General features: G+C 32.9%; 3 protein-coding genes and 1 long non-coding RNA gene across 6 annotated transcripts; 3 read left to right on the top strand and 1 right to left on the bottom strand.

Annotated features, from left to right (window-relative positions):
• On the top strand, window positions 1,818-4,223 carry LOC109344264 (cyclin-D4-2-like). 3 transcript variants are annotated; one of them, XM_019582969.1, is made up of 6 exons: window positions 1,818-2,252; window positions 2,610-2,696; window positions 2,784-2,879; window positions 2,964-3,165; window positions 3,272-3,396; window positions 3,724-4,223. In XM_019582969.1, exons 1-6 carry the CDS (start codon window positions 1,965-1,967, stop codon window positions 3,940-3,942), a joined length of 1,017 nt encoding a protein of 338 aa, XP_019438514.1. In that variant the 5' UTR covers window positions 1,818-1,964; the 3' UTR covers window positions 3,943-4,223. The 3 variants fall into 3 exon arrangements, with proteins under 3 accessions (XP_019438514.1, XP_019438515.1, XP_019438516.1); XM_019582970.1 differs by having other exon boundaries at window positions 3,302-3,396; XM_019582971.1 differs by lacking the exon at window positions 2,610-2,696.
• LOC109344266 (WD and tetratricopeptide repeats protein 1) lies at window positions 5,061-15,480 on the top strand. Its single transcript, XM_019582972.1, has 19 exons — window positions 5,061-5,249; window positions 5,384-5,452; window positions 6,069-6,146; window positions 6,926-7,060; window positions 7,145-7,252; window positions 7,404-7,532; window positions 8,567-8,682; window positions 8,763-8,880; window positions 9,928-10,033; window positions 10,982-11,127; window positions 11,255-11,425; window positions 11,539-11,649; window positions 12,646-12,757; window positions 13,118-13,467; window positions 13,812-13,902; window positions 14,158-14,253; window positions 14,335-14,405; window positions 14,495-14,622; window positions 15,099-15,480. The coding sequence occupies exons 1-19, from the start codon at window positions 5,178-5,180 to the stop codon at window positions 15,184-15,186; spliced, it is 2,295 nt and encodes a 764-aa protein (XP_019438517.1). The 5' UTR covers window positions 5,061-5,177; the 3' UTR covers window positions 15,187-15,480.
• On the bottom strand, window positions 13,692-13,864 carry LOC109344267. Its single transcript, XR_002107306.1, has 2 exons — window positions 13,769-13,864; window positions 13,692-13,726 (listed from the first exon to the last, which is right to left on the bottom strand). It is a non-coding gene; the product is annotated as an uncharacterized LOC109344267 (long non-coding RNA).
• Window positions 20,288-22,211, top strand: LOC109344268 (serine/threonine-protein kinase-like protein At3g51990). The gene has a single exon (XM_019582973.1). The coding sequence runs from the start codon at window positions 20,391-20,393 to the stop codon at window positions 21,888-21,890; it is 1,500 nt and encodes a 499-aa protein (XP_019438518.1). The 5' UTR covers window positions 20,288-20,390; the 3' UTR covers window positions 21,891-22,211.

Consider the following 24,502-nt stretch of genomic DNA (forward strand, 5'->3'; position numbering starts at 1 on the left):
TCATTTGTTCCATGCCAAAAGCATACCTACATCACGATAACCCTTCTTTGAAAAACTTTAGAGTGCTCTAGTTTTTGGATAACAAATGGACCTCCCGACAATTTTAATGTAGCTGATTTCTCCTCGTTTAGTTAGGGTACATGCTCTCTAGCTAAGGATGTGTTAGGAAAGTTAATAAAGGATATTAGAAGAACGTATGTATCTCATTGACCAAATAGTTGCAACGCTCTGTACAATTTGAAACTACATTGTAATGTTACTTTTGGGTTTGAGAAACGTTTTAAAAATTGGAAATCGGTAATTGTGATTTATTACATTTAACGAAATTGAAGGAATTTATTTTGGTAAAAAGCAATGCGCTGACATATTAATATTTATAGTTTTACACAGTACAAAGTGGAGAAATTGGTGGCCATCTTAAATTCTTACTTAAAATAAAAACATGTTTACATAAAATATAAGATTTTCATGATATTTTTGTAAGAGTTTAATATTTAAATATTCTTTTTGCAAATATTGTTACATAATTGATACACCATTCATTACTAATATATATATTATTTGTAATTAATTTTATTTAAAAGTCATTAAGAATTAAAATATATATGAATGACAAGTGATATTCTTTTGGTACTGCCAAATGTATAAATCATTAATTCATTTTGAGGTTTGTGGCTATCCCCTCTTAACAAGTGTTGTTCTCAGAAATCGAACCATTAACTTTTTTATCGTCTTGAGTAGAGATGACAAAATGGGCATTGTCTGTGGGCGAGCCCACATAGCCTGCATTTTTTTGCGGACATGGCATGCAAATTTTGTCCATTTGCCCGTTTCGCCCTACCCGTTTTTCCGCGAGGCCCACAAACAATATTTAAGGAAAAATTAAGAAAATTTCAAATAAATTATTATGTAATGTGATTTTTAATCCTTAAAAAATTGTAATATAATATTATTTGAACAAATTCATATAAAATATCAAAATTTTTGTTAATTTTTTATCTTAACTACTTTATTTTATTTATTATATGATTTTTTTTTAATTTTTTTTAATTATTCAACAATGCCCGTGGGCCACACGCAAGCCCGTTTTAAAACGGACATGACAATGAATTTTGTCCATTAAGCCAATACGGGCATGCCCGACCCGCTTAAATTAATGCGGACATTTGCGGGTACGAGCTAAACTGGCCGGGCGACCCGTTTTGCCATATCCAATCTTGAGAATCTAGCGGGGTCTTATACCACTAAATCAACGCCTTGTTGATAATGATAAATGATATATTAATAAACTAAAAATTCTTAGGTATTAAACCCATTTTAGTTTTTAAATGCACATTACTTTTTTATGCAACATTTATTATTATTTTTACTCATTTTTACTTTTTTATGTCAAATATTTTAACACTACTAAAATAGTTTTTCGGGTCAAACATACAAAAGAACAAAAAACACACATCTTATTCATCATTCATATATATTACACTTTGAAAAATCAATGATAATTAAATATAAATCGGTAGATAATATAATAATAATATATGTACAACTATCCCTGAATACACATTTTTTCTGAATTATTAATACTTGTAGATATATCTTTTCTTTGAATCGATCTCTCACACAAAATGGTAAATTAGTAATGGCTAATGACCCATCTCTTGGATTATTGAACAAAGATACACAACACTTCATGCACCCCTTTGTATTCTATATATACACCTCTTACCCTAACAAAAAAGAGAGAAACAAACAGAGCAAGAAACAAGGACATAGATAGAAACAAAGAACTGATTTTACTCCCTCTATTGTGCTTCTTGTTCTTATTCATCCACATATTATCACTTAAATCATACCATAAAAAACCCCATCATCTATAATCTCAAAAAGACTCCATTTTTAGCATCAGTGATTGTTTTCTCTATCTGGGTATCATTTTTTCCATTTTGGGTTATAAGTTTTTTACTATGGCACCCAGTTTTGACTGTGTTTCAAGCCTTCTCTGTTCAGAAGACAGAGACAGTGTTTTCGATGAAAACTCTTCTGTGTACGAGGACACATGTCAGCATCTTAGGAACCATAAAAAACATCACTTTGGTGAGTCAAATATGTTGCCATTGCAGGATGATGAGTGTTTTGCGACAATGGTTGAAAAGGAATGCCAGCACTGGCCTGGTGTTGTTTACTTGAATAGAATGTACAATGGGGATTTGGATTTTGGTGCAAGAAAAGAGGCTGTTGATTGGATTGAAATGGTGGGTTCAACACTTTCTTTTGGTTTTGCTTCCTTACTGAATCAAAAATCTGTTTTTTTCCTCTTCTGTTGGTGTGAAATGAAATAGGAACCATGGGTGTTTGTAGTAATTAATGAATTCAATGTAAAACTTCAAACTTTATTCATTATTAGATGATTATTTCATTGGTAAATTTGAGATGCTCGAAATTTCCTTATAGTCTGAAGTTGAATGAATTGAATGGTGTTCTTTTTTGCATGCATTTTAAGATGTTCAAAATTAGACTTAAATTTCAGTTTTGCTCTCATATATTGGATTTACAATAAATTAAGGGTTGCTTCATATTTATCTGATTATCCTTCGCTATGTATGGTATAGGTACGAGCACAGTTTGGTTTTGGACCTCTTTGTGTATATCTATCAATAAATTACTTGGATCGATTCCTTTCTGCGTATCAATTACCGGTAAGTCAATAACGAAGAGGAAAAAAAGAACATTTTGTGTTATTTTGTCATCAACTGGTTTTGATCTAGTTTTTGTGCCTGCATAAGGGAAGAGATTGGGCAATGCAATTGCTGGCTGTGGCATGCTTGTCTCTGGCTGCTAAAATTGATGAATGTGATGTTCCAATGATTGTTGATTTGCAGGTAGAAAAACTTCTCTTCAATTCTTGGTACTTGTTCGATAACATGAATATATTGTGCATTTGCTGATTTTTGACTTTCCCGTAGTTCGGTGAATCCAAGTTTGTGTTCGAAGCTAAAGCCATACAAAGAATGGAGCTTCTTGTGCTGAGCACATTGAATTGGAGAATGCAATCAATTACTCCCTTTTCATTCATTGATCTTTTCCTTTACAAGATCAATGATGATCAAAGTCAATTAAGATCTTCAATTTTGCAATCTACCCAACTTATACTCAGCACTGCAAGAGGTACGTCTCGGTTCACATCTCTTAAATCTTAATTGTATTGCTCAAATGATTACGAATAGGTTGAATTAGATTAGTTAATATGGTTGGTATTGTTAATTCAATGCAGGGATCGACTTCTTGGAATTCAAACCATCAGAGATCGCAGCAGCTGTGGCTATATCTGTTGTCGGGGAAACCAAAACTATTGACGCTAGGAAAGCAATCTTTGTTCTGATTCCGCAGGCTGAAGAGGTAAAATATTGTTGTTCATTCGATAAGAAAACAGTTAATATATCAAGTTGATTTCTTTTAAGGACAAATACTCCGTGCTATTCTTTAGTTGCTTGTGGCGTAACTTTACAATATAACAACAACAACCACGCCTTTATCAGACGTACTAGGTCTGGTCTGCTACATAGATCGAAGGATGCCACAATACTCCATTATAAAGTCATTCTTTATCATTTCCATATAAATATAATGAAAATATAACACATATAACAATTGTCGATTTGTCCTATATGTTATCTTTTGGTCGATGTGCTATTGTATGTCATTTCTTTGTTTGTGTTTTGGCAGGAGAGAGTCTTGAAGTGTGTTAAAATGGTCCATGAACTATCACTAAACAATGGCATCTACAAGGATTATTCAAGTGCTATTGTACCTTGTATGTCCCAAAGTTCAATAGGGGTATTAGATACTTCAAGTGATTACACAAATGCTGATTCATGTGCAAATTCTTCACATAATAGCTCTGATACTAAAAGGAGGAAGCTAAACAACACATATGGATCATAGCTATTGTATATTTTTTCATGGAAGAAAATAGTTAGGAAGAAACATTATTTTGATACATAAATTATAAGATTATAAGATGGGTCAAATCAAAATAAATAGAGATCAGCAGCTGTTAAATATTTTAGGCCTATTAGCAAGTAGGGATTAAAGTGTTACTATGGGAGTTTTTAATTTTGTTCAATTGTTCATAAGGTACATTTCAGGGAACTATTTTGTATAAGATTATCTATTATGTCATTATCTTTATTTCATTAGTTATTTAAGTAGTGTTAATCTTTTTTTTCCTTCAATGTCATTCTAAAGTTGTATACACTTCTAATCAATCATTTAGATCATTTTATATGTAAGAGTTAATAACTTAAACTAAATTTAGTTTATGATGTTATGCCATTCTCTCATGATCTTTGGTCAATTTTAAATTTAATTTGTTGTAATATCAATCTTTGATCCATTTTTCACTTTCCATGGATTTTCTACTACTCATTTCTTTTACTTTTATTTGATAGTTAATAATTATTGAAAATAAATAATAGATAATACAATGACAATATAAAAAATTCTTATATTATAGATGTACATATATTTTTTATACTAAAATATTGTGTCAATGCTACAAAAGATTGTTGGAAGTGATGATCTTCCACTACTTGAATAGTATAAATAAATTTTCTACTATCAAGGATTATCTTATAGATAAGAAATTAATTTCTCTCTTTCATAATACATAATTGTCTATTCCTGCCCAATATTATTCATAAGAATTAAATACTTATCCTTTAATTAGTCTAGTCTATTTAGCCTAGAAGGTCTTGTTGTATAATAGTTTACTTGAAGTGATATTTGAAAATTTTCATTTACAAGAAATTCATAGTTGTTTATATTTTGAGAATAAAATATTTTATTATATCAGAAAATATTTTATTATATCAGAAAATAATTTATCTCCTCCTGCCTATTAATAGTACGACATATGTACTATTTTGTTTAGTTTTAAAAATATTTTTATAAAAAATAATAAAATATGACACGTGTCATAGTTTCAGTGGTCGAAAGAGATAACTCATATAAATATATTATTATATTTTTCTACTAGAAATATGATTTTTGTTAGAAAATTGGAGAAACATAAGGTAAGGCTTTGCTGAGAGGAGTATAAGTGCAACCGCCTTCAGCTGCATAATTGATAACAACGATCAATTACAACTCTCTCTCTCTCTCTCTCTGATTCTTCTTCAATGGATTTCATTCCCTTTCACGATGGAAACATACATAGTTTTCTTCAGTCCCGTTACCTTCACACTCGCTATGTATTTTTCATCTTCTCCTTCTTCTTTTTCCGATTTTGAATCTGTTTTGATGTTAATTTATATGATCGATCGATAAGAATAATGTGCACCAAATTTCGCTTATGTGTTTTAAAATGTTTGTGTTTTTTGTTTAGGATGTTAATCATAGTTTGCAGACACACTCCTCGTTGGTTCGGAGGCTTTCTCAAGAGCGAGAGTTAGAGGTTGGTAAGATTACTATTAATTATTACATGTGTATCAGTATCATGGGACAATGTTAAAAAGCGCTCCGATTGTACGAGATTCTCACATAGTGTGGTCTGAACCGTTAGGGAGGGTAGATATACACAGGTTTATTCACAAGTGGGAGTCTGTTTCCGGGAATTGAACTCGTGACTTCTTGGTGCAACAACCTTATTGTTGCGCCGAGGCTTAAATTTCTTCAAAATGCTGAAATGAAATTGTATGAAGTATGGATTTTTTTTGTTATAGATCCTGCAGTTTTTCAGAGAAGGTAGAAACATTTTGATGTCATGGTTCTCTGTGGTGACTATACTCCATGAAAACCTTTTGAATATTGTATTATATGTGTATTAATTAGATTAGATTAGATTAGAGTTATCTTCTTGAAAGAGGTAGGCAGTAGTCATCAGTAACCAGTTTCTTAAAAAATGACAGTATTCCCGACCCGGACCCATAGATTTCAGTTTACAATATATATTATGTTTTAGTGGTTCTACCTGTTTGCTTTATTTGTTGTGCATCCCCTGTCTAAAGATCCAATGGGTACTCAATCTGTTTGCCTTTTTGTCAATACTGTTTTGCTCATGATTTTGACAGGGGCATCTTGGTTGTGTTAATGCTGTGGCTTGGAATTCCAAAGGTTCATTATTGATATCTGGATCAGATGACACACGGGTATGATCATTTTTTTTAGTCATCTGTACTTTGTAACATGTTGAGTTTATTTAAGTGTGAAGTCTCACATTGGATATGAGGAGATGAGTGAAAAATTTTAGAAGTGGAAAAGGCCCATGGAATTATTGCTTTAAGGTTTTGGTTCAGGACGTGGTGTCTCACTTGTCTCTCCATACTTCCCATGCCCTGTTAACAATGGAACTCTCCGGTCACGGTCGGGTCTAACATAACATAACATATACTAAATGGAGTTAAGATGTAAAACAGAATGATGTAAAACGAAGGAAGCACTGGCAGTTTTAAATATACGCCGCACTGGTGTCAAATACTGATATTGTGCAGGAGACTCGAATATATTGTACTTGACATGAGTAATGCCTAAGCTGAAAACAATAACTTTTTTCGTACCCTTTCCTTCAATCATGAAGTGGTCTAACTATTGTGTCGACATTTTGAAGATGACGTATGTATCCCTGAAGTTTAACTGGGCATGTTTTTTTTTGTTGTGACTGTTTTTCTAACGAAATTGAGAGATAAATGGAGAAGGATCAAACAACTGAGAACTTTTTTCGATTGGTCGGATTTTGTTTTGCCTGATAAAATTTATAATTTATATTTTGAAATTATTAATTGAGGACTAGTTTAATTAATTAGTTCAGTCTTAGAAGGCTGCAAATAGACCGATACAGCAAGTTATTATTGCTTTTCTGTTTTTTATTAGCTTCTACTGGCTTCTCTAGAAGCGTAAGGCATCAAATTGTTTGAATGAATTTCTGCAGATCAATATTTGGAGCTATTCTGACCGAAAACTCTTGCATTCAATTGATACCGGACATTCTGCAAACATATTCTGTACTAAGTTTGTACCAGAAACTTCTGATGAGCTTGTGGTCTCTGGAGCTGGAGATGCTGAAGTAATATGCTATGATCCATTGAATAATTTTTGCAGCTTATGTGATTTTAACTCTAAAAATGTTGTACATTTTTATTTTTTGAAGGTCCGGTTATTTAATTTGTCTTGCTTAAGTGGGAGAGGACCAGGCAATAATGCCGTTGTTCCATCAGCTCTTTACCAATGCCATACTAGAAGAGTAAAGAAATTGGCTGTAAGTTGTATGAGGTCTTAGATAATCTTAAATTAGCATAACTTCAATCATGTTACATCAATTGGGAGAATAATAGAAAATAATTTATGTGAGTATCATAGTTAATCTGCATCCTGTAACTTTTCTTGTCTTCTGTGTTCCTTTTTTGCAGGTTGAAAATGGAAACCCCAATGTGGTATGGAGTGCTAGTGAAGATGGGACCCTGAGACAGCATGATTTCCGAGAAGGTACATCTTGTCCTCCAGCGGGATCTTCACACCAAGAGTGTCGAAATGTTCTAGTAAGTGGTTTAATTCAGTTGTAGTCATTCTTACTTATCAGCCCATCCTCGGTGAAGCAGCTAAGACCAATAAGCCTCTGCAATACTGCCTTTAATTCAAATGAAACTTCTCTGCCATGTGGACAAGTCCTAACCTATGCATGTGTATAAAGATGAAAAAAACTTTAGTTGGTTTTGATGAATATTGGTTTATCTTCTATATTAGAGCTGTAGCGGCATCTTGTATTATGAAGCATGTTAAATTGATTAGTTAACCCTTCTCTATTCTATTGAAGAAGAAACTTGCCTTGGTTGGTGAGTTCTTGTCATATGTCAAATATAATCCTTTCTGAAGTTAGTATGAAAGTCTGGAGGAATATACTCGAACCTGCTTTAATATATCGTTGGATGCAATTATGTGATAAAATCTTATACCGTTTATAAAAATATTTTCCTTTATCTATTATGCATATTCTTAATTTTTATTCTCCTCTTGGATGTAGGCAATGAAAAGGTCAATTTTTTATCTGCTTATTCATCTAGCGGTGATCAGTATCCAATGTGTTTTTGCTCTACCAATATTTTCTCCTAAATTTTATAACTATTATCCGTTATTAACTATTATTGCTCACATTCATCCTAAAACTGTAAGTGCACATGGGAAACATATATGACTAAGGCATGTCAAGGGAAATCAACACCGAGAACTTCGTAAACAACTTTATGCTTGAGATTATGGGTTGTGTTTTAGATCTCATGATGCTATACTGTTGCCCTGTCTTGATATTGTGGAAAGTAAATGCCTTTGATACAGGAGATAGTTAGGATGTCAACAATCTTTCCATAATGTAGTTCTTGTAATTTTTGACTGAAAGTTAGTCAGGAAAACTATGAAGTATGAACTATGTCAGGAATCAACTTCATAAAAGCTTAAGCTACTGAGTGAAGGCACATGAATGATTTTATATATCTAACAAACTGTGACATTGTTTTCTAAAGCTGAAATCCTTGGTATTTTAAATTCATTGATTTTTATGCTTAATGCTTGATATCAGCTTGACCTACGGAGTGGAGCTAAGAGGTCACTTGCTGATCCTCCTAAACAAGTCCTTGCTCTAAAATCTTGTGATATCAGTACAACTAGACCACATTTGCTCCTTGTTGGTGGGAGGTAACTATTTTTGGTGACACTATATGTTATTTAATTCATTTTATATTTCAAACTAACGTTAGATACTCTATTTCTTGCAGTGATGCCTTTGCACGTTTATATGATAGGAGGATGCTACCACCTCTAAGCTCCTGTCGGAAAAGAATGTCACCACCTCCTTGTGTTAATTATTTCTGTCCAATGCATCTTTCTGATTGTGTCAGTCCTCTGCTTTACTTATTTCCCATTATCTGTTTTTGCAGTGTTTATATTCCAACATTTTGGTCATCTGTTTAATGTTGGGAATATTACAAGTCTTCTCTCTTTTTTTGGTAAAAGTAATTCTTTGATGGGGAAAGGGACACGAAACAATTAAGAGAATTTGGATATGTTGGCAACTATAATAAACTTTGCTCCGGTATTATATGTTTTTTGTTTGGAGGGGTATATAGTCCTTTCCTCTTGCACTACTTTCTTTCTCGTCTCTGATAAAAGCTTTTTCTTTTTTTTGTATGCAAAATTTCATATCTTTCTGTTTTTGTTTATAGATGATGCCATTGTAACTGTGGAAGTGGCAGCCATGGACAGAGTAGTGATTTTGTTGTTGAATTTCTATAGGTAGTTTTTTGTAAAGGATTTAAACCTATTATAAGATTTGGTTTCTGCAGCCGACTCCACCTACTGGGAAAAGGCTTTGATTGTTTTTTGGTTTTTGAAAAGGAACTCTAGCATTCATAGAGTCTCAATATTATATGATGCTGAGTAAAGAGACTACACAATGCTGGACGTAAGAGAAGAGAGAGAATGAAGTGCGAAAAGGAGGAAAAAATCTGAAACTGAATTGTTTATTGAATAATCTGAGTTTGTTCTTAGTCTGTTTTATATTTATACAACACTGTTAAGAAGTTATATAACAGCTGGCAGTGCGTACTGTCAGTAACCACCTGCTAACAACTTTCCAGGGTTGAACTTGAATGTGGGGTGCAGGGAATGCACAATAGGTGCAGAGTTAATTAGTCAAACCTAATGCTTACTCTAATATGCTGCAATCAGAAATCTCATTAATAATAAATGCACACCTCATATGAATGCCTAAACCAAACCCAAGTGGTTGGTGATAAAAATCTTCCGTTCTTCATATCGATGTCCTGTAGGTTGTCATGTTCTCTCTTCCATTATCGTCATTGGCATGTTATGTGTGTTTAAGGCTTTCTGGTACTTTAAGCCAAATACTGTTGCACTCAAATTGTGTATTGTTTCTTCCAGGGACATCCAAGCGTGCACTTAACTCATGTTGCATTCAGTCCTGATGGATATGAGGTTCTACTTAGCTATAGTGGGGAGCATGTTTACTTGATGGATGTAAATCATGGTAAGGTTTTACTGTTCTGTATTGAACTCTGTGTCTTGTTTATTTATATGTTACTAATAGTACAATGTAATGCACTTATTATGTGTTCAAATTATTTGGTTTATTGGGTGAAATTTAGAAGTGTTTTTTTACCCAACAATTTAAATTATGAACAACAGGAAGGGGAGTAACTTTTTCTTGTATGGTGTCTTCTTATATAGTAAGCTTGTCATTTTATAATTAAATGAATATGTGTGGTCAGAGTCTCAGAGACAGGAGAAGAAGACTACTACATTGTATTAAAAAAGTTTGTTTAGATATTGAAAGTTTGAAACATCAAATAATTTTTTAAAAGTTCATTTGTTTTGAAAAAGCCAATTGATGTTCTCTTTTCATGTTGAAGTCTTCAATGATGTGAGTGCACATATTAATTTTGCACATGCTTGGATTCTTTTCCTATAGCTTCTCAACTAGGGTTGTTAGTGCATATTTTTCAACGCCCATGAGTATTTTTTTAAACTTATATCAGTTTTATTCCTATATTACATTGTCTTAAATGGGAATCCCCTTCATAAAATGATGCCTATAATTGAACAATATTTATTTACCTGCTGTCTAGTTTTCTTTAATGAATTGCCAAATTTAGCTATTTTCTAACTTGGGTATGGTGTGGATTTGGGTGTCCTCAAATATCTAAAGGTGAGCCTCAATGCAATGTAAGGTTGCTTGCTTTGTGACCTGGTCATGGATTCAAATCCTAGAAATAGGTTCTTCGCTTGCGAGGGTAAGGTTATGTACATCTACACTCCTCAAATCCCACTAGCCACTAGGTGGGTGCCTCGTGCACTGGCCCACTCATTTTTATAAATGGTGTAGCTGTAGTTCTATTTGTTAGTTTCTTGTTACTGTTTTTTACAGACTAAAGGATGTCGAGATCATACTTATTCTTTGATTTCTTTCAATATTCAGCTGGAGTGAATGAGATGCAATATACTTCAGGAGATGTTTCAAAGCTAATGACTTACTCTCCAACAACTGATGGGGTAGAATTGCAGCCTTTTGTCTCTAATGTCTTCCCAAATGATTTTCCTGTTAAAAAGAACATCGCTGAAAAGGTTTGCAGTGTGTGCTTTCTTGATTAATTTTGGGAATATGTAGATTAATGATTTTGTGATAGATCTGTGGTGTAATAAGATCCCGTTTCTTTAGCATGATGTTTTGTTGACCAATTCGGTTTTGCAGCATGACATGTGCAAGAAGCTATTAAAATTTGCTAAGAAGTCACTGAACAAGGGGACGACACCCCATTATGGAATAGAGGCTTGTAATGAAGTTTTGAATGGCCAGAGTCATGTTGTCGGGCCTGCACTAAAATATCAATGCCTGTGTATTCGTGCTGCACTATTACTTCAGGTCCTTATTATTATTGCTAAACTAGGTCTTAAAATTTAGTTTTTTCTTTCATTTTGTCTTCTTCCTTTTGCCCCCTTGCGGAAACATGTTCTGAAACTGCAACCTTTGTCCAGAGGAAGTGGAAAAACGATGCTTATATGGCCATAAGAGACTGTTATGCTGCTAGGAAAATTGATAATTCCTCATATAAACCACTTTACTACATGTCAGAAGCATTGTCACAGGTAACTTGGTTGTATGAACTGCGTTGTATGATGTGTTACTTTTAAGCTCAGTTCAATCACTCAAATGTGTCATGCTGTTTTTTCTGACTGTCTTGATGCATTAAGCTTTGAATTCGAAATTGGATAAGTTACTAGCGGGGGTTAGTCTGAACTAGTGTATTTTGTTTTTATATTTTTATTTTGTTTCTAGACTCTCTTTGATGTATGTGTAGATTTGGGTTTCATAGAGATACTGCAGTAGTGAAAATGGGAGAGGGAATTGAAGTGGGAGCACCCGTCATTGACATGATTCTTGTTCTCTTTTTTAATAATAAATTTTGTAGGGAGCGGAGGATTTATGTTGAAACATCTGAATCCATATCCTTTGAACATTGCTATACCAGCTAGGACTGGAGGTTATACCCTTCAAAGTATTTGATTAGGGAATATCAATTTAAAGCCTTATGACATGTGATTAAAGAAACGACACAATGCACATTGAAAGAGTTGGTTAAATTTTGGTTGGAGGTTGAGGGTGAAATGGAATGTTTATGCACAGCTTCAATAAGCAATTATTAAAATAAATTTGAGATTAAGGTGTTCATTTTCCGATAGTCCAATTACCGATTTCTGTGAATTTATGTTTTTACTTTTGACCTGAGGAACCGTTGGCAATAAAATAATAAATTGCCTAGTTGAAGATATCTCTGGGACTCATAGGAATCTTTGTTCTTTTTCTTATACTCTGAATAGTTTTTGTTACAAATATTACAAGCCTATATGCATTGCAAGAGCAAATCTATTTTTGTCACTTGCAACAAACATGACAAGGTGACAAACTGTTAAAAAACTATTTTTGTCACTTGTAACAAACATGCCAAGTTTAGTTTCTAAAAGGAATATGTATGAATCTTTCTATTTCTGCTTCACGCCATTTGTTTGCATCATGTATGTTCCTGTAAACAGACCACGTTCTTTCAGTTGTAATACTTAACTCCGAATGTTATTTCACTGCAGTTGCATAGACACAAAGATGCTTTAGATTTTGCTGTTGCTTCCCACTCATTGGCCCCATCCATATCTGAAGTTTCAGAAAGAGTAGAGAAGGCGAAGAAGGATATAGCTTCAGGTATGAATAATATAGCTTTGATGTGTGTAATCAGATTTATGGATGTCTATATTGAATTGCTGTGCTTTGATTTTGTCTGCGTGTATGTGAAAATTCACCAATGTTTTAATTACTCTGATGTTTTTCCTTTGTTAATGAGGCTTATGAGTGATGCTCCCACTGAGCTCACTGAAACATGCTCTACTTTTTTCCAGTGAAAACCATTGATATTAGAATTTTTTGTAGTTACTACATTGTCAATATTTGATGTACAAAATTAATCTAATTTCCAAATATTGCTTTTGATGTTTAGAAAATGACATGCCATTCCCTTCTTCATTTTGATTTTATGAGGATCTAATTGGTTTGTTGTTTAACCAGCTGAATTTGAGAAGAGTATTAAGGCAAACCATGGAGCATCAATGTTTCATACTCGAGGTGGAAGAATATTATCATTGAATGACATGCTCTATCGTTCAGAAGCTAATAGTGATGCTTCACAAGATGGTCCAATATCAGAGAGGGATGATTCTGATTACGATGAAGAATTGGAGTTGGACTTCGAAACATCTATATCTGGTGATGAGGGACATGATGATGAATCCAATATTCTTCATGGGAGTTTAAATCTTAGAATTCATCAGAGAGATGACTCCGGAGAAAATGCAATTGCAAATGGCTTGTGTGAATCATCCTCATCTTCCTCGCAGAACAATGGAGCTTGTTATCAGGTTTACATTCTTATCTTCCAATTCCGTTCTTATTTTTGCTTTCACATTAATGTCATTGTTCAAAAAATATATTTTTTATTGGGTTTTGTAATGGCTTAACGTTTGTATGACCCTAAACTTTAAGGATTATTGTGTGGGAAAGGCATAAAAACCTTCAGATTTGAAGTGCTTTAGAGGAACGTTGAATTGTTCTTTAGATATAGGTTTCATTGTAAGCCTTTTTTATTGCTTTATCTTGGTACCTCTATCTCTATAAATTCTTTGGTTGTGCTGCTTTCTTTATTACACAAATATATATTACTTATAGATTCTGGATTGTCTTTATTGTATTATTAATCATGCAGGCTGAAGCAGTTATTGATATGAGGCAGAGATTTGTTGGCCACTGCAATGTTGGAACTGATATAAAGCAAGCCAGTTTTCTTGGTCAAAGAGGTATGCTAGTTCCTTAGTCACTTAATAAATCTGAGAATCAACTGAAGGAAGTTAGAATTTTTATCAGATGATATACCAGGCAAGAAAGTAAGATTTATTTATTTATTTGTGTTTTTTTTACGTGAGTGTTTTTATAATACGGCAATGAATTCCCTCATTTTGATTGTTCATCGTTAGAAGATAAGTGATGAGTTGACAGTTACTCCACCATAGTTGTGATTTTTATTCAATAGTGCCTCACTTGGTTATTTGTAGGTGAATATGTTGCCAGTGGAAGTGATGATGGTAGATGGTTTATTTGGGAAAAGAAGACTGGTAGGCTCATAAAAATGCTGAATGGTGATGAATCCGGTAATATTGTTTTCCCTAACGTTTTGATATTTAGTAGTCTATTGTATGGTTGCTGAAGATATTTGTTTCTTCCACCCACAGTTGTAAATTGTATACAATGCCATCCATTTGATTTTGTTGTGGCAACTAGTGGGATTGACAGCACAATAAAGGTGAGAATGATGATTCTATGATGCACGGTGTCTTTTTGGTTGAATAAAAAGATTAATCACTAAAGCTTTGTGGTGGTGCATTATTCTAGATATGGACTCCAAGTGCTCCTCTTCCATCTTCTGTAGCTGGTGGTTCAGCAGGACCAGAAACTGGGGACGTGTTGACTGCTATGGAGAACAATCAAGAGAAGTTATCCCTTAGTCGTGATACTATCCTGTAAGGCTCATGAAATCCTTTTTTGATATAATAAATATCACTAATATATTTATGCTGCTAAATATTTGACTGCTATGGGTGAGGAACTAATCTCCTTTGGAGTGTGTGACTGTCTCTCCCAACAAGTGCCGCTCCCAAGAATTGAACCCTTGACCTTTTCGTCATCTTGGGGATCTAGTTGGGCCTTACACAACTAGACCAACACATTGTTGGTCAATAGAACTAATTTAATACATACTCATATTAGATTTCAAAAATTGCTCATTTGATCACTGCTCTTGGAATTCATCCTTGTGAAGTACCTTGACTTTTCTTAATAGTGTCCCTGGGTGAGACATGTTTGACTCATTATTAGTTATTGTACTTAGCATTTTGGTTCATATTCCTTCCTTTTTACTTCTGTGCTAAGTGTGCTAACATTTATCTATATAGTTAAAATTGGCCTATCCCTCTTAAGTGACTGTGTACTTGTGCAGGCCCTTTGAGCTTTTGGAACCACTTAGAATGCATGATTTTCCTGATGGAGCACTGCGATTACGCCCATTTGAATGCGCCCAAAGCTAAGATTCTCTTGTGCATAAGTTTAGACATTGAAAACAAATCATGGAGGCGTTTGAAGGAATAAGTTTAGACATTGAAAATGAGTCATGGTTATTAACTTAATGTCTCGGATTTATTTACTCAACTTTAATGATTTTTAAATGCTTTTGTACATATTTAGTTGCTATGGTTGCTAACAGATATTAATATTTTTGTATAGCAAAAGATGGTCTCTGTCAAAATATTGAATTTGTTGAAATTGGTCTCTGTACAGTAAGTGGTATAATTACTATTATAATATCCTGTTATTGGTGGGAATTTTCAATTTTTGGTTTCTCTAACCATGTCACTTTTGTTTCTAAGTTGCCCAAAGTCATGTGCAACTTTATATAATAACCCATTGGTGCTGCTCTTTGATTCCTTGTTGTGTACTTGTGTGAATTGGTGTCTGACAAATGATAATAGTATTCGTACCAGTTTCAACATTCTTAAAACTGAGTCTTATCATTTTGTCTCAAATCATCTCATACATCCGTTGTCTCTCATCGGTCAGAAAATGTAAAATTAATATTTATTTAATTTATATTTATTTTTTTTATTAATAAGAAACAAATAGTAAGTGTTTACAAGGTTATGGCAGAAGATGTGTGACTTTGGTGATCAGTTATAAAAAAACACTGAAGAAATCAAAAAATAAATCTTAATAGATCATTGGAGATTTTTAAACAATTATAAGGATATTATGAGATATTTTCATATTTATGAATAGAAAAGCTTAGGAATAATTTTGCCATTATATTTGAAGACCTGGGCCATGATACTTACTATGGCTTATGGAACAAGGGAGCAAGATCCAACAAACATTATTTAGGTTATACTCCAGTAAGTATAAGAGACTTCAAAAATACCTTTAATAAAAGATTCTTCAATTTTTTTTAGTTAGACACTTTTAATTTATTTGTCTATATATACTTTTATAAATTCTTTTTTCGACAACATATCCATAGTGCCATAGTGTGTCATATTTGTATCCCTACTTCCCTGATTGCACATGTAGTTTTCATAACTAGACTAGATTCCACACATTGTTCCCAATTATCAATAAATGACAATAAATTTTGTTTATACTCTGCAACCAACACAAATATTCATTCTTTAACAAAAAAAGTATCAAATGATACACAACCATTATATCCTTAATATATACCTTCTTAGAAGCTTTTATTAAAGCAGCACAACAAATCTTTGGTATTAGAAATTAATTGTTCCATCAAATTAACTTGTTCTTATACAAACTTCATTATCTACTCCTTCCCATTCTGAAAAGTATTTGAACATCATTGCGTGGTATTTCCATGTTTCCAACGTTGTGGGTTTTGGAGGAACAAAAGTCAAAAGTCACTCATTTTTTATGTAGACATGTTTCATTGATATATATAATATATTCACAACATGAAAAAAGTGATGAAATACGTTGTCCCTCTTCATTGATATAATATACTCACTTAGCTCTTACTTCCTCCTCCATATTTGTTCATATTGTTTTAACTTTATTATGTTATTCTAAATCCAAATCTTTTGATATTTTCAAAATACATGTTTATATTTTTATTTTCTTATTATATCTTAATTATTATTTATTTTCTTCACCCAATATTTCTTAAATTGTATGAATAAAACCTTAAATATCAAAAGTCTTGAATCCAATAAACTATTACATTAACTTGAGAAACTACTCTAACTTCATGTTGCATAATCCAATACATCAATTTTCTCTGCTCTTCCATACAGTTGAATTGAATGTGTTGCACCTAACCTCTTTATACACGGCATGGGAATGCAAAAGTCCAAGTTGTAAAAGTTTAATTTTTGAGAGAGACCCAAAAAGCTTGATTTTCAAAAGCTGAGAGAGAAAGCTCCACTTCTCTGTTTCCCATACTTTACAAAAACAAAAGCAACCAAACAGATTCTCTTCCCATTTTCTGCTTAACCACATCACTGTGCCTTTTTATTTGTCCATACTTACTTTGTTTGTAGCACTTCAGCCACTATCACTCAAAAATTAATGATTTGGACCATCTGCCAAATTTATTTATTCATTAAATAAATCATATTCATAACTTTTTTATGTATGTACATAATTCAAGAAGTGGATATATCATGTATTTTTTTTTGACTAAAGTATTCCTGTTGAATTTTCATATATTTTCACTACCACAAACTTGACCCAATTTCAATAAATGAATACAAAAAATGGAATAGAAGTTACTAAAAGAACAATGGCTAAGTATTACATTGACAAGTGAAGATGATACTTTCATCCCAATTGGGTACATGTTTTGAAAAAAATACCAAGAGCTTTTGGATAAATTTTTGGAAGAAAAGTTAAGAGTAGTTATTAAATTAAGTGAAAAGGTATTTAAATAAATAAGGGTAGATTTAAGAAAAAAATATAATTTTATTTTGATTTTATAAAATATGAAGAGATATAAAACATGATAACCAATAACGTGTTTGTCTAGTGGAGTAAGACTTGCTAAATTCTCACGGTGATCAAAAAGTTAAATATTTGATTTCTGAGAGCGACACTTGTTAAAAGGGTTAGTCATGTACTCCGAAAGTGATTAACTCTTTATCCAAAAGTCGAAAGGATACCATTAGTAATACGAAAAAGAATATATAAAACATGATAAAAAATCAAAACATCAAAAACTTAGAATATGGAAGAGAGTACAATATTTACTATATGTTCTATTATAGAATAAGAAAATAAATATTTTTTTCAAAATAATTGTCTTATCAAATGTGTGTTTTCTATAATACAAGGAGAATAAATGATGACAGTTAATACTAAAGTTTAAGAAAATCAGAGATTATTTTTCTGATTTTTAAATAAATTAAGAACAAATATTAATATGTGTATGTCTTCTTCTCCATGGTTATTTTGAAGGGATGAGTACTAATTCTTTTATTCGTTTGAATAAATTTAATTGCACAATGTACACCATTTACATCTCTACTAATCAGAATAATATTTTAATTCATGTGAAGACACTCATTAACTAATAATACCTATTTCTCTCTCTACCGTTTATAGATGAAGAATTATTGATGGGAATTATTATATTTAAAGTGGACGCTGAGTTGTGAATGATTCATACAATTAATCTGCAATTCAATGGGTGGGACCGTGGGAGAAAGATATGATGGTAAAATCGTGATGAACAAATTAATCAATTTTTTCATCATTCTTAAATATAATTAATCAATTATTAGGCTAGTTCGTCGAAGAATGAAATAGATTGATTAATTTGTCCCCACACATCCAATAATGTCCATTAAAGCAAAAATCATATTCTTGTCATTTCAAATTAAGAATTTTGGTTCAGATAGTCAAAGAGGGACAGGAATTCAACAAAGCAAACTAATAAAAACTAACTAAACTACCCATTTGTATTATTCTATATATCATTACTTATGATTAATCAAAAAAGTATATAATAATTAAAATTTTAATTTAATATAAGATTTCAACGAATCACAATAAATAGTATATAGAGTAATACATTTTATGACACTAACTAAAAAAGTGCTTATATGGTTACTGTTTGTGGTTGAGCATGACATGTTCCCTCCTAATTTATTGTATTTTTTATATTTAGTTTTTCTTGCAACAATATAAATAGAAATCATATTATGGAACATTAATTAGGTTTGAGTATGACTCTACCTTACACATTCATCCAAAGACCTCATCTTAATTGAGCCCGATTATGATAAGAATTTATTGATTTTATGGTCATGTATAAGTTTAACAATTAATTGTAGACAATATTTAGAGTCGAATAAGAGACAAAATTATCAGACCTAATATGTCTTATGATCACTTCAATTTCTTTTAGATGTATTCATTTAATTGCTTATAAAATAATGATATCTCTTTAACTCAAAATTGATATTGTATTTGGTTGCAACAATGTATCCATTTATATAATTTAATCTCGTAACAATATTTTCCAATTGATTTTTTAGCTATCTAGAATACTCTTATGCAAATGACTCACTTTTATAATGTGTACTATTTGATATATTATTAATTATCTAATTTTTAATCATATATATATATATATAAATATAAGTAATTCATAAAATATTTGCATCTATTTCATATGTTAAATAATGTATATATAAGAATTGTCTTTTCCTAAAAGGATAAAAAGCATTATGTTGATGGAGTGTAAAGGTATATACTTAACCTTGCCAATCCAACCTCTAGCCAATAGTATGAATATGTTTGGCCTATTACCACACACTAAATTGCTTCGTGCTTATCCTTTCATGTAAGCAACATGGAACAAAAATATTTGGGTTTAGTTAATTAATTCATAAATGTTAAATATCATTTATTATCGTGATAATTTTTTATATCATCAATATAATATTCATTATATATAATCATCTACTTATTGTTTATTATCTTTTATTTTTAGTAGTTGATCAAAATAATTAATTATGAATGATGACATTCAATAAAAATCCATGCAAAATAGGTATGTTGATTTTCTCTCTTAAATTAAAGTATAAAGTTGGAGATACACTTTTATTGACATGAGTATAAATGTGATAATATATAAAACTCGTAAAATATATTTTATTTAACGAATGGTTGAACCATATAAGGAAAATGATATCCTATAACTCTTATATCATAAGAAAATTAATATGTACATAAAATGACACTTTAATTATTGTTTTATATCACCAAAAGAAAATATTGTTTTATAAGCAATATAAGGATATATCATTATATATGTTAAATAATATAGTTATAATTTTTTCTAAATATTTGGGGAAGAGCTTTCACATACTTTATTATAAAAGAATCTTATAGTATCCATGTATAAACCCAAAAATATAATATTCATGTATTATTAACATAATATTACATCACTTAATTTATTAGTATTACATTCTTAAAATTTAGAAAATAAATGATAGATAATATAATATAATATATCCATATTAGAAAAAAAAAAATTATTCCATTACTTATGAAATTATTGGCTTAAATTAAAGTAGAGAGTTGAACATACAATTTTGTTTCTGGTCATGGGTTTTGCCACTCTCTTTTTTGCTTTCTCTTCTTTTCAATCTTTCTCTATCTTCATTTCTCATCATCACTCTCTTTCTCTCTCGAAACCCTAATTATCATTTTCATTTCCCCTTTTATGGGTTATTTCTCTTGCAATGCCGAATCTGCAATCGCCACCTGCGATCCCCATTACTGGGATCTCAAGAAAACCACCACCAACAACACCACCACACGCACTATCAGAAAATTCCACTACACCGACCTCGTCACCGCCACCAACTCCTTCTCCGACCAAAACTTCTTAGGCAAAGGCAGCCACGGCAGCGTCTACAAAGCCACCCTCGACGGCGGCAAGCTCATCGCCGCCGTCAAAACAACAAAACTCACCACCAAAACAACAACCTCCCGCCACCACCACCGCCGCCACATCACCACCCCCGCAGAAAACGAGATCGAGATTCTCTCTCATGTAAACAGCACTAGAATGGTGAACCTTATCGGTTTCTCCACTGATCCAAACGACAACAAATTAATCGTCGTTCAGTACATGCCGAACGGTTCACTACATGATTTACTTCATTCTCCGGTTGGACCACCCGGTTGGACCGAACGAATCCGGTTCGCTCATCAAGTAGCGAAAGCGGTTCACACTCTTCACTCTTCTAACCCTCCAATAATCCATAGAGACATTAAATCTTCCAACGTTTTAATCGACTACGATAGAAACGCGAGACTCGGTGATTTTGGACTTTCACTAAGGGGACACGTGGAGGACGTTCTTGTTAAGTGCACGCCACCGGCGGGGACGTTAGGTTATCTCGATCCATGCTATCTTGCGCCGGAGGATCTCTGCGCCAAAACCGATGTATTCAGTTTCGGGATTTTGTTGTTAGAGATTGTAAGTGGAAGGAATGCTATTGATTTGAATTACAGTCCTCCGTCGGTGGTGGACTGGGCGGTGCCGTTGATCAAGCGCGGCCAGTTCGGCGATATATGTGACCGGCGGATTGGAGTTCCGGCGGATGAGGCGGTTGTGAGGCAGCTGGCGGTTTTGGCGGGGAGGTGCGTGAGGTCGACGGCGGAGAGGAGGCCGTCGATGGAGGAGGTTGTGGAGGGGGTTAAGAATGTGAGGAAGAGGATTGGTGCGGCGGCCATGTGGAATGGGTTGAGTAGGCGCGTGGCGCGTGATAGGTTTGGGGTGTTTGAATGTGGTGATGTTGATAGGAGTGAAGAAGTTGTGAGAGTAGTGAAGGGTGGGAGTAGAAGAAGGAATGGGAAAGTATCCAGTGTGGGAGGTGTAGAGTATCAGATTGGACCTTCTTCCAATCAAGTGAGTCGAGTTGTTAGGTGTAAGTCCATTGGTTCTGGTTCTATAATGAAATTGGGTTCGGATCATAATGCCGATGGGAAACCGACCCGAATTGAGATAAAGGGTAACATGAGGCTGAAGAAATCTAAGTCTATGGATTTTTCGCAAGGTACTACTACCCTTTTACATTATGGTAGTGAGAATAAATATAAGAGTGGCCCCATTCATTCAATAGAGACTGCAATGTCCAAGTTGGTCATTAAGCATAAGTTGGAAGAGAAAATGCTTGAAGCACCACTAGTTAGGAATTTGAGTAACCCAGAATAATGAAGGTGTTTTTAATTGTGGGTCAGGTTACAAAGTATTGAAGTGCTAACCCATTTTTAATTGTTGATGGATTTAATGTTAGTTAGAATTTGCAACTTCTATAGAATGGAATGCCCAGGCTTGAAAAAACTCAAATTAATTGTGTTTGAAGATTGAAGAAGTGTGAAGGAAGGACCAAAACTGTGCATATTGACTCTGTTCAGTCTATTATAGGCTTAGAATCGTAGAGGTCACACCGTCCTCTAAACCAAATTTGTAGTTTTGCCTTGTACTAGTATTAACATTTTAGAAAATACAGAAATTTTGATTTCTTTGTTTTTCATTTAGTCTTGCTTCCAAGTTCCTAAGTTAGCAACTCTTATTCTTTTCTTTTTCTGTCATTTCAATTTCATTTTAGCAAGATCTCACATTCAAGAGTTTTGTGATTGATAATGATATATGTTGGGAGAGTTAACAACTCAACTCATTTAGATGGGATTATTCAGAATATAATGTTATGTAATTTCCAATTTCTTTTGTATTCCTTTTGTTACAGTTTTTTAGCAATCAATTAATTGTTGTGAAATATTAGTAAGTATCATAAGAAATTGAAAGCTATGTCTTATGTTTTATCCTGGAAATGCTAGATTTACTTTTCCAATGTCAAATCTGTTTTTATTATATATTCCTTAAACAATCTCCTTCAACTTCAAATATTTCCTTGGTTAAATTTAGAAGCTATCCTTGGATATCAATAGTCTATAATTCAACAAAGAAATGTGTAGTTTGACTTTAGGCAACACAAATATGAACCACAATGTACTTACAAATATAGTGAAGCAGTTCTGGTGATGTCAAGCAAGAACTGCTAGAACTGTTTTCAGTTGGCCAAAGATTTGTGATTGTCACAATATGACTGCAGAGAGTGGTGAACTTCTAGCTATTGTCTCATTTTTCTTTGTCTTGGATCTATGCCTGTAATGGTCTTTGAATCTGTATACATTTAATGCATTTTGGATCATTATGGACCCCTCTGAAAGAGGGTACAAGTACAGTGTTATTTTTTATTTTTTACTTTTATCGTAGGGAAAAGTAACTAGTACAGTAACCTGATGAAGTTTCGGTTATTAGCCACTGGAGGCAAGGTTCTATTCTTGTAAGAATTTGGGAAACTTTGTCTTGCATTGTCTTAATGCTTCTTATATGCATTAATTACTGAAAACAATGGTTGGCCACCTGGCCCCATAATACAGTTTGATAGCAACATTTCATGAGGAGTTATCAATTGAGAATATCAAGCTTTGTACACCTTCATATGAAAATATACTCTTTATTATGATATAAAAATGAATTCTACACTGATGTTTTAGATTTGGCTTCATGACCATTATCGATGTCGATATGTTATGGTTTTGTGAGCCACTGAAATCACATCAAGACTACATCGGCAAGATTTTGGAGTTTCTGAAGCTATGACCATAACTGCCATTTAAAACCTTGATCTACCCATGGTTATTGTTTTACTGTTTCTTAGCAAGACTATCTTTAGGGTAATTGGGATTTGCAAACTGTTCCAATATAAATATTGTTATTAGCATATAATTTTCCCTATTTCAACATATTTTCATTTTAGAGTATCTTGTAAAATCTATAAATAACGTCAACTTATCAATACATGATGCTAAACCGAGCAAGGCCAGTCACTGTTTTGGTGTCCCATGCCATTGATGGTTTAGACTTTACATTTGTATCTTGCATTTACTCAGGTAAAAACAATTTCCATATATTATTTATAAAAACGATAAACTTGAGATACAAAAACATAGTTAAGATTAAAAGTTATTTAATAGTCACATGACCACTTAAAAATATATGCAAATATTTTTAATTTTGATAATTCAAATACCGACGATTCAAATAAGACTTGAACCAAATGAAATGCATTAAAGATGAAGATGGAAAAGTCTTGGTAAATGACAAAGATATTAAGGAATGATGGAAAAACTATTTTAACAAAATTTTAAACGAGGAACATGATTCCTTGTTTTATGATACACTAATACGAAAGATGAAGATCAAACTTTTACTTTTTATCATATAATTTGGGAGATGAATGTGAAAGAAGCTTTGAAAAAGATGAAGAATGACAAAGTGGTTGGACAAGATAATATACCAATTAAGGCTTGGAAGGCTCTAGGAGAGCAAGACATTAGATGTGATGTGATCCAGAAAATGCCCAAGATTCCAAAGAAGGAGCTATTAGGCATAAGTGGGCCCAAGCCAAGAACAAGGCCCAAACTTGGACTAAATGTACTTAAGCTCCTCATAAAGAACATTAAGGAGAAGCCACCCAATCCAATCTTCATAAAGATCATAAAGACCATCAAGGAGCATCCTCCAAAACCAACCCAAGGGAAATAAATGAAGTCTTTGAAGAGCATTAAATGAAGTCAAGACCATTAAAGCTAGCATGGGAATTTCGTGCAACAATTCAAGGCAAGTCAAGAGTGGTTAATTCCTTGAAGTTTTCGTGCAAGCCCATCATCAAGTCAAGCATGGACTTAATTGTGCCGCCCATCATAAAGCCTTCACAAAGAATTAAGTTGCCACCCACATTTAATCCAAGGTGATCC

The sequence above is a fragment of the Lupinus angustifolius genome, chromosome LG03 (assembly GCF_001865875.1).
Source record: "Lupinus angustifolius cultivar Tanjil chromosome LG03, LupAngTanjil_v1.0, whole genome shotgun sequence".
NCBI classification, from domain to species: Eukaryota; Viridiplantae; Streptophyta; class Magnoliopsida; order Fabales; family Fabaceae; genus Lupinus; species Lupinus angustifolius.

Bases quoted from the DNA above. Each gene is read 5' to 3' on its own strand.
- LOC109344264 (XM_019582969.1), top strand. From the start codon at position 1,965: ATGGCACCCAGTTTTGACTGTGTTTCAAGCCTTCTCTGTTCAGAAGAC. The intron at 2,697-2,783 runs GTAAGTCAATAA...TGCCTGCATAAG, and splicing joins TTTCTGCGTATCAATTACCG to GGAAGAGATTGGGCAATGCA. The intron at 3,166-3,271 runs GTACGTCTCGGT...AATTCAATGCAG, and splicing joins TATACTCAGCACTGCAAGAG to GGATCGACTTCTTGGAATTC.
- LOC109344266 (XM_019582972.1), top strand. From the start codon at position 5,178: ATGGATTTCATTCCCTTTCACGATGGAAACATACATAGTTTTCTTCAG. The intron at 10,034-10,981 runs GTAAGGTTTTAC...TTCAATATTCAG, and splicing joins CTTGATGGATGTAAATCATG to CTGGAGTGAATGAGATGCAA. The intron at 11,426-11,538 runs GTCCTTATTATT...ACCTTTGTCCAG, and splicing joins GTGCTGCACTATTACTTCAG to AGGAAGTGGAAAAACGATGC.
- LOC109344268 (XM_019582973.1), top strand. From the start codon at position 20,391: ATGGGTTATTTCTCTTGCAATGCCGAATCTGCAATCGCCACCTGCGAT.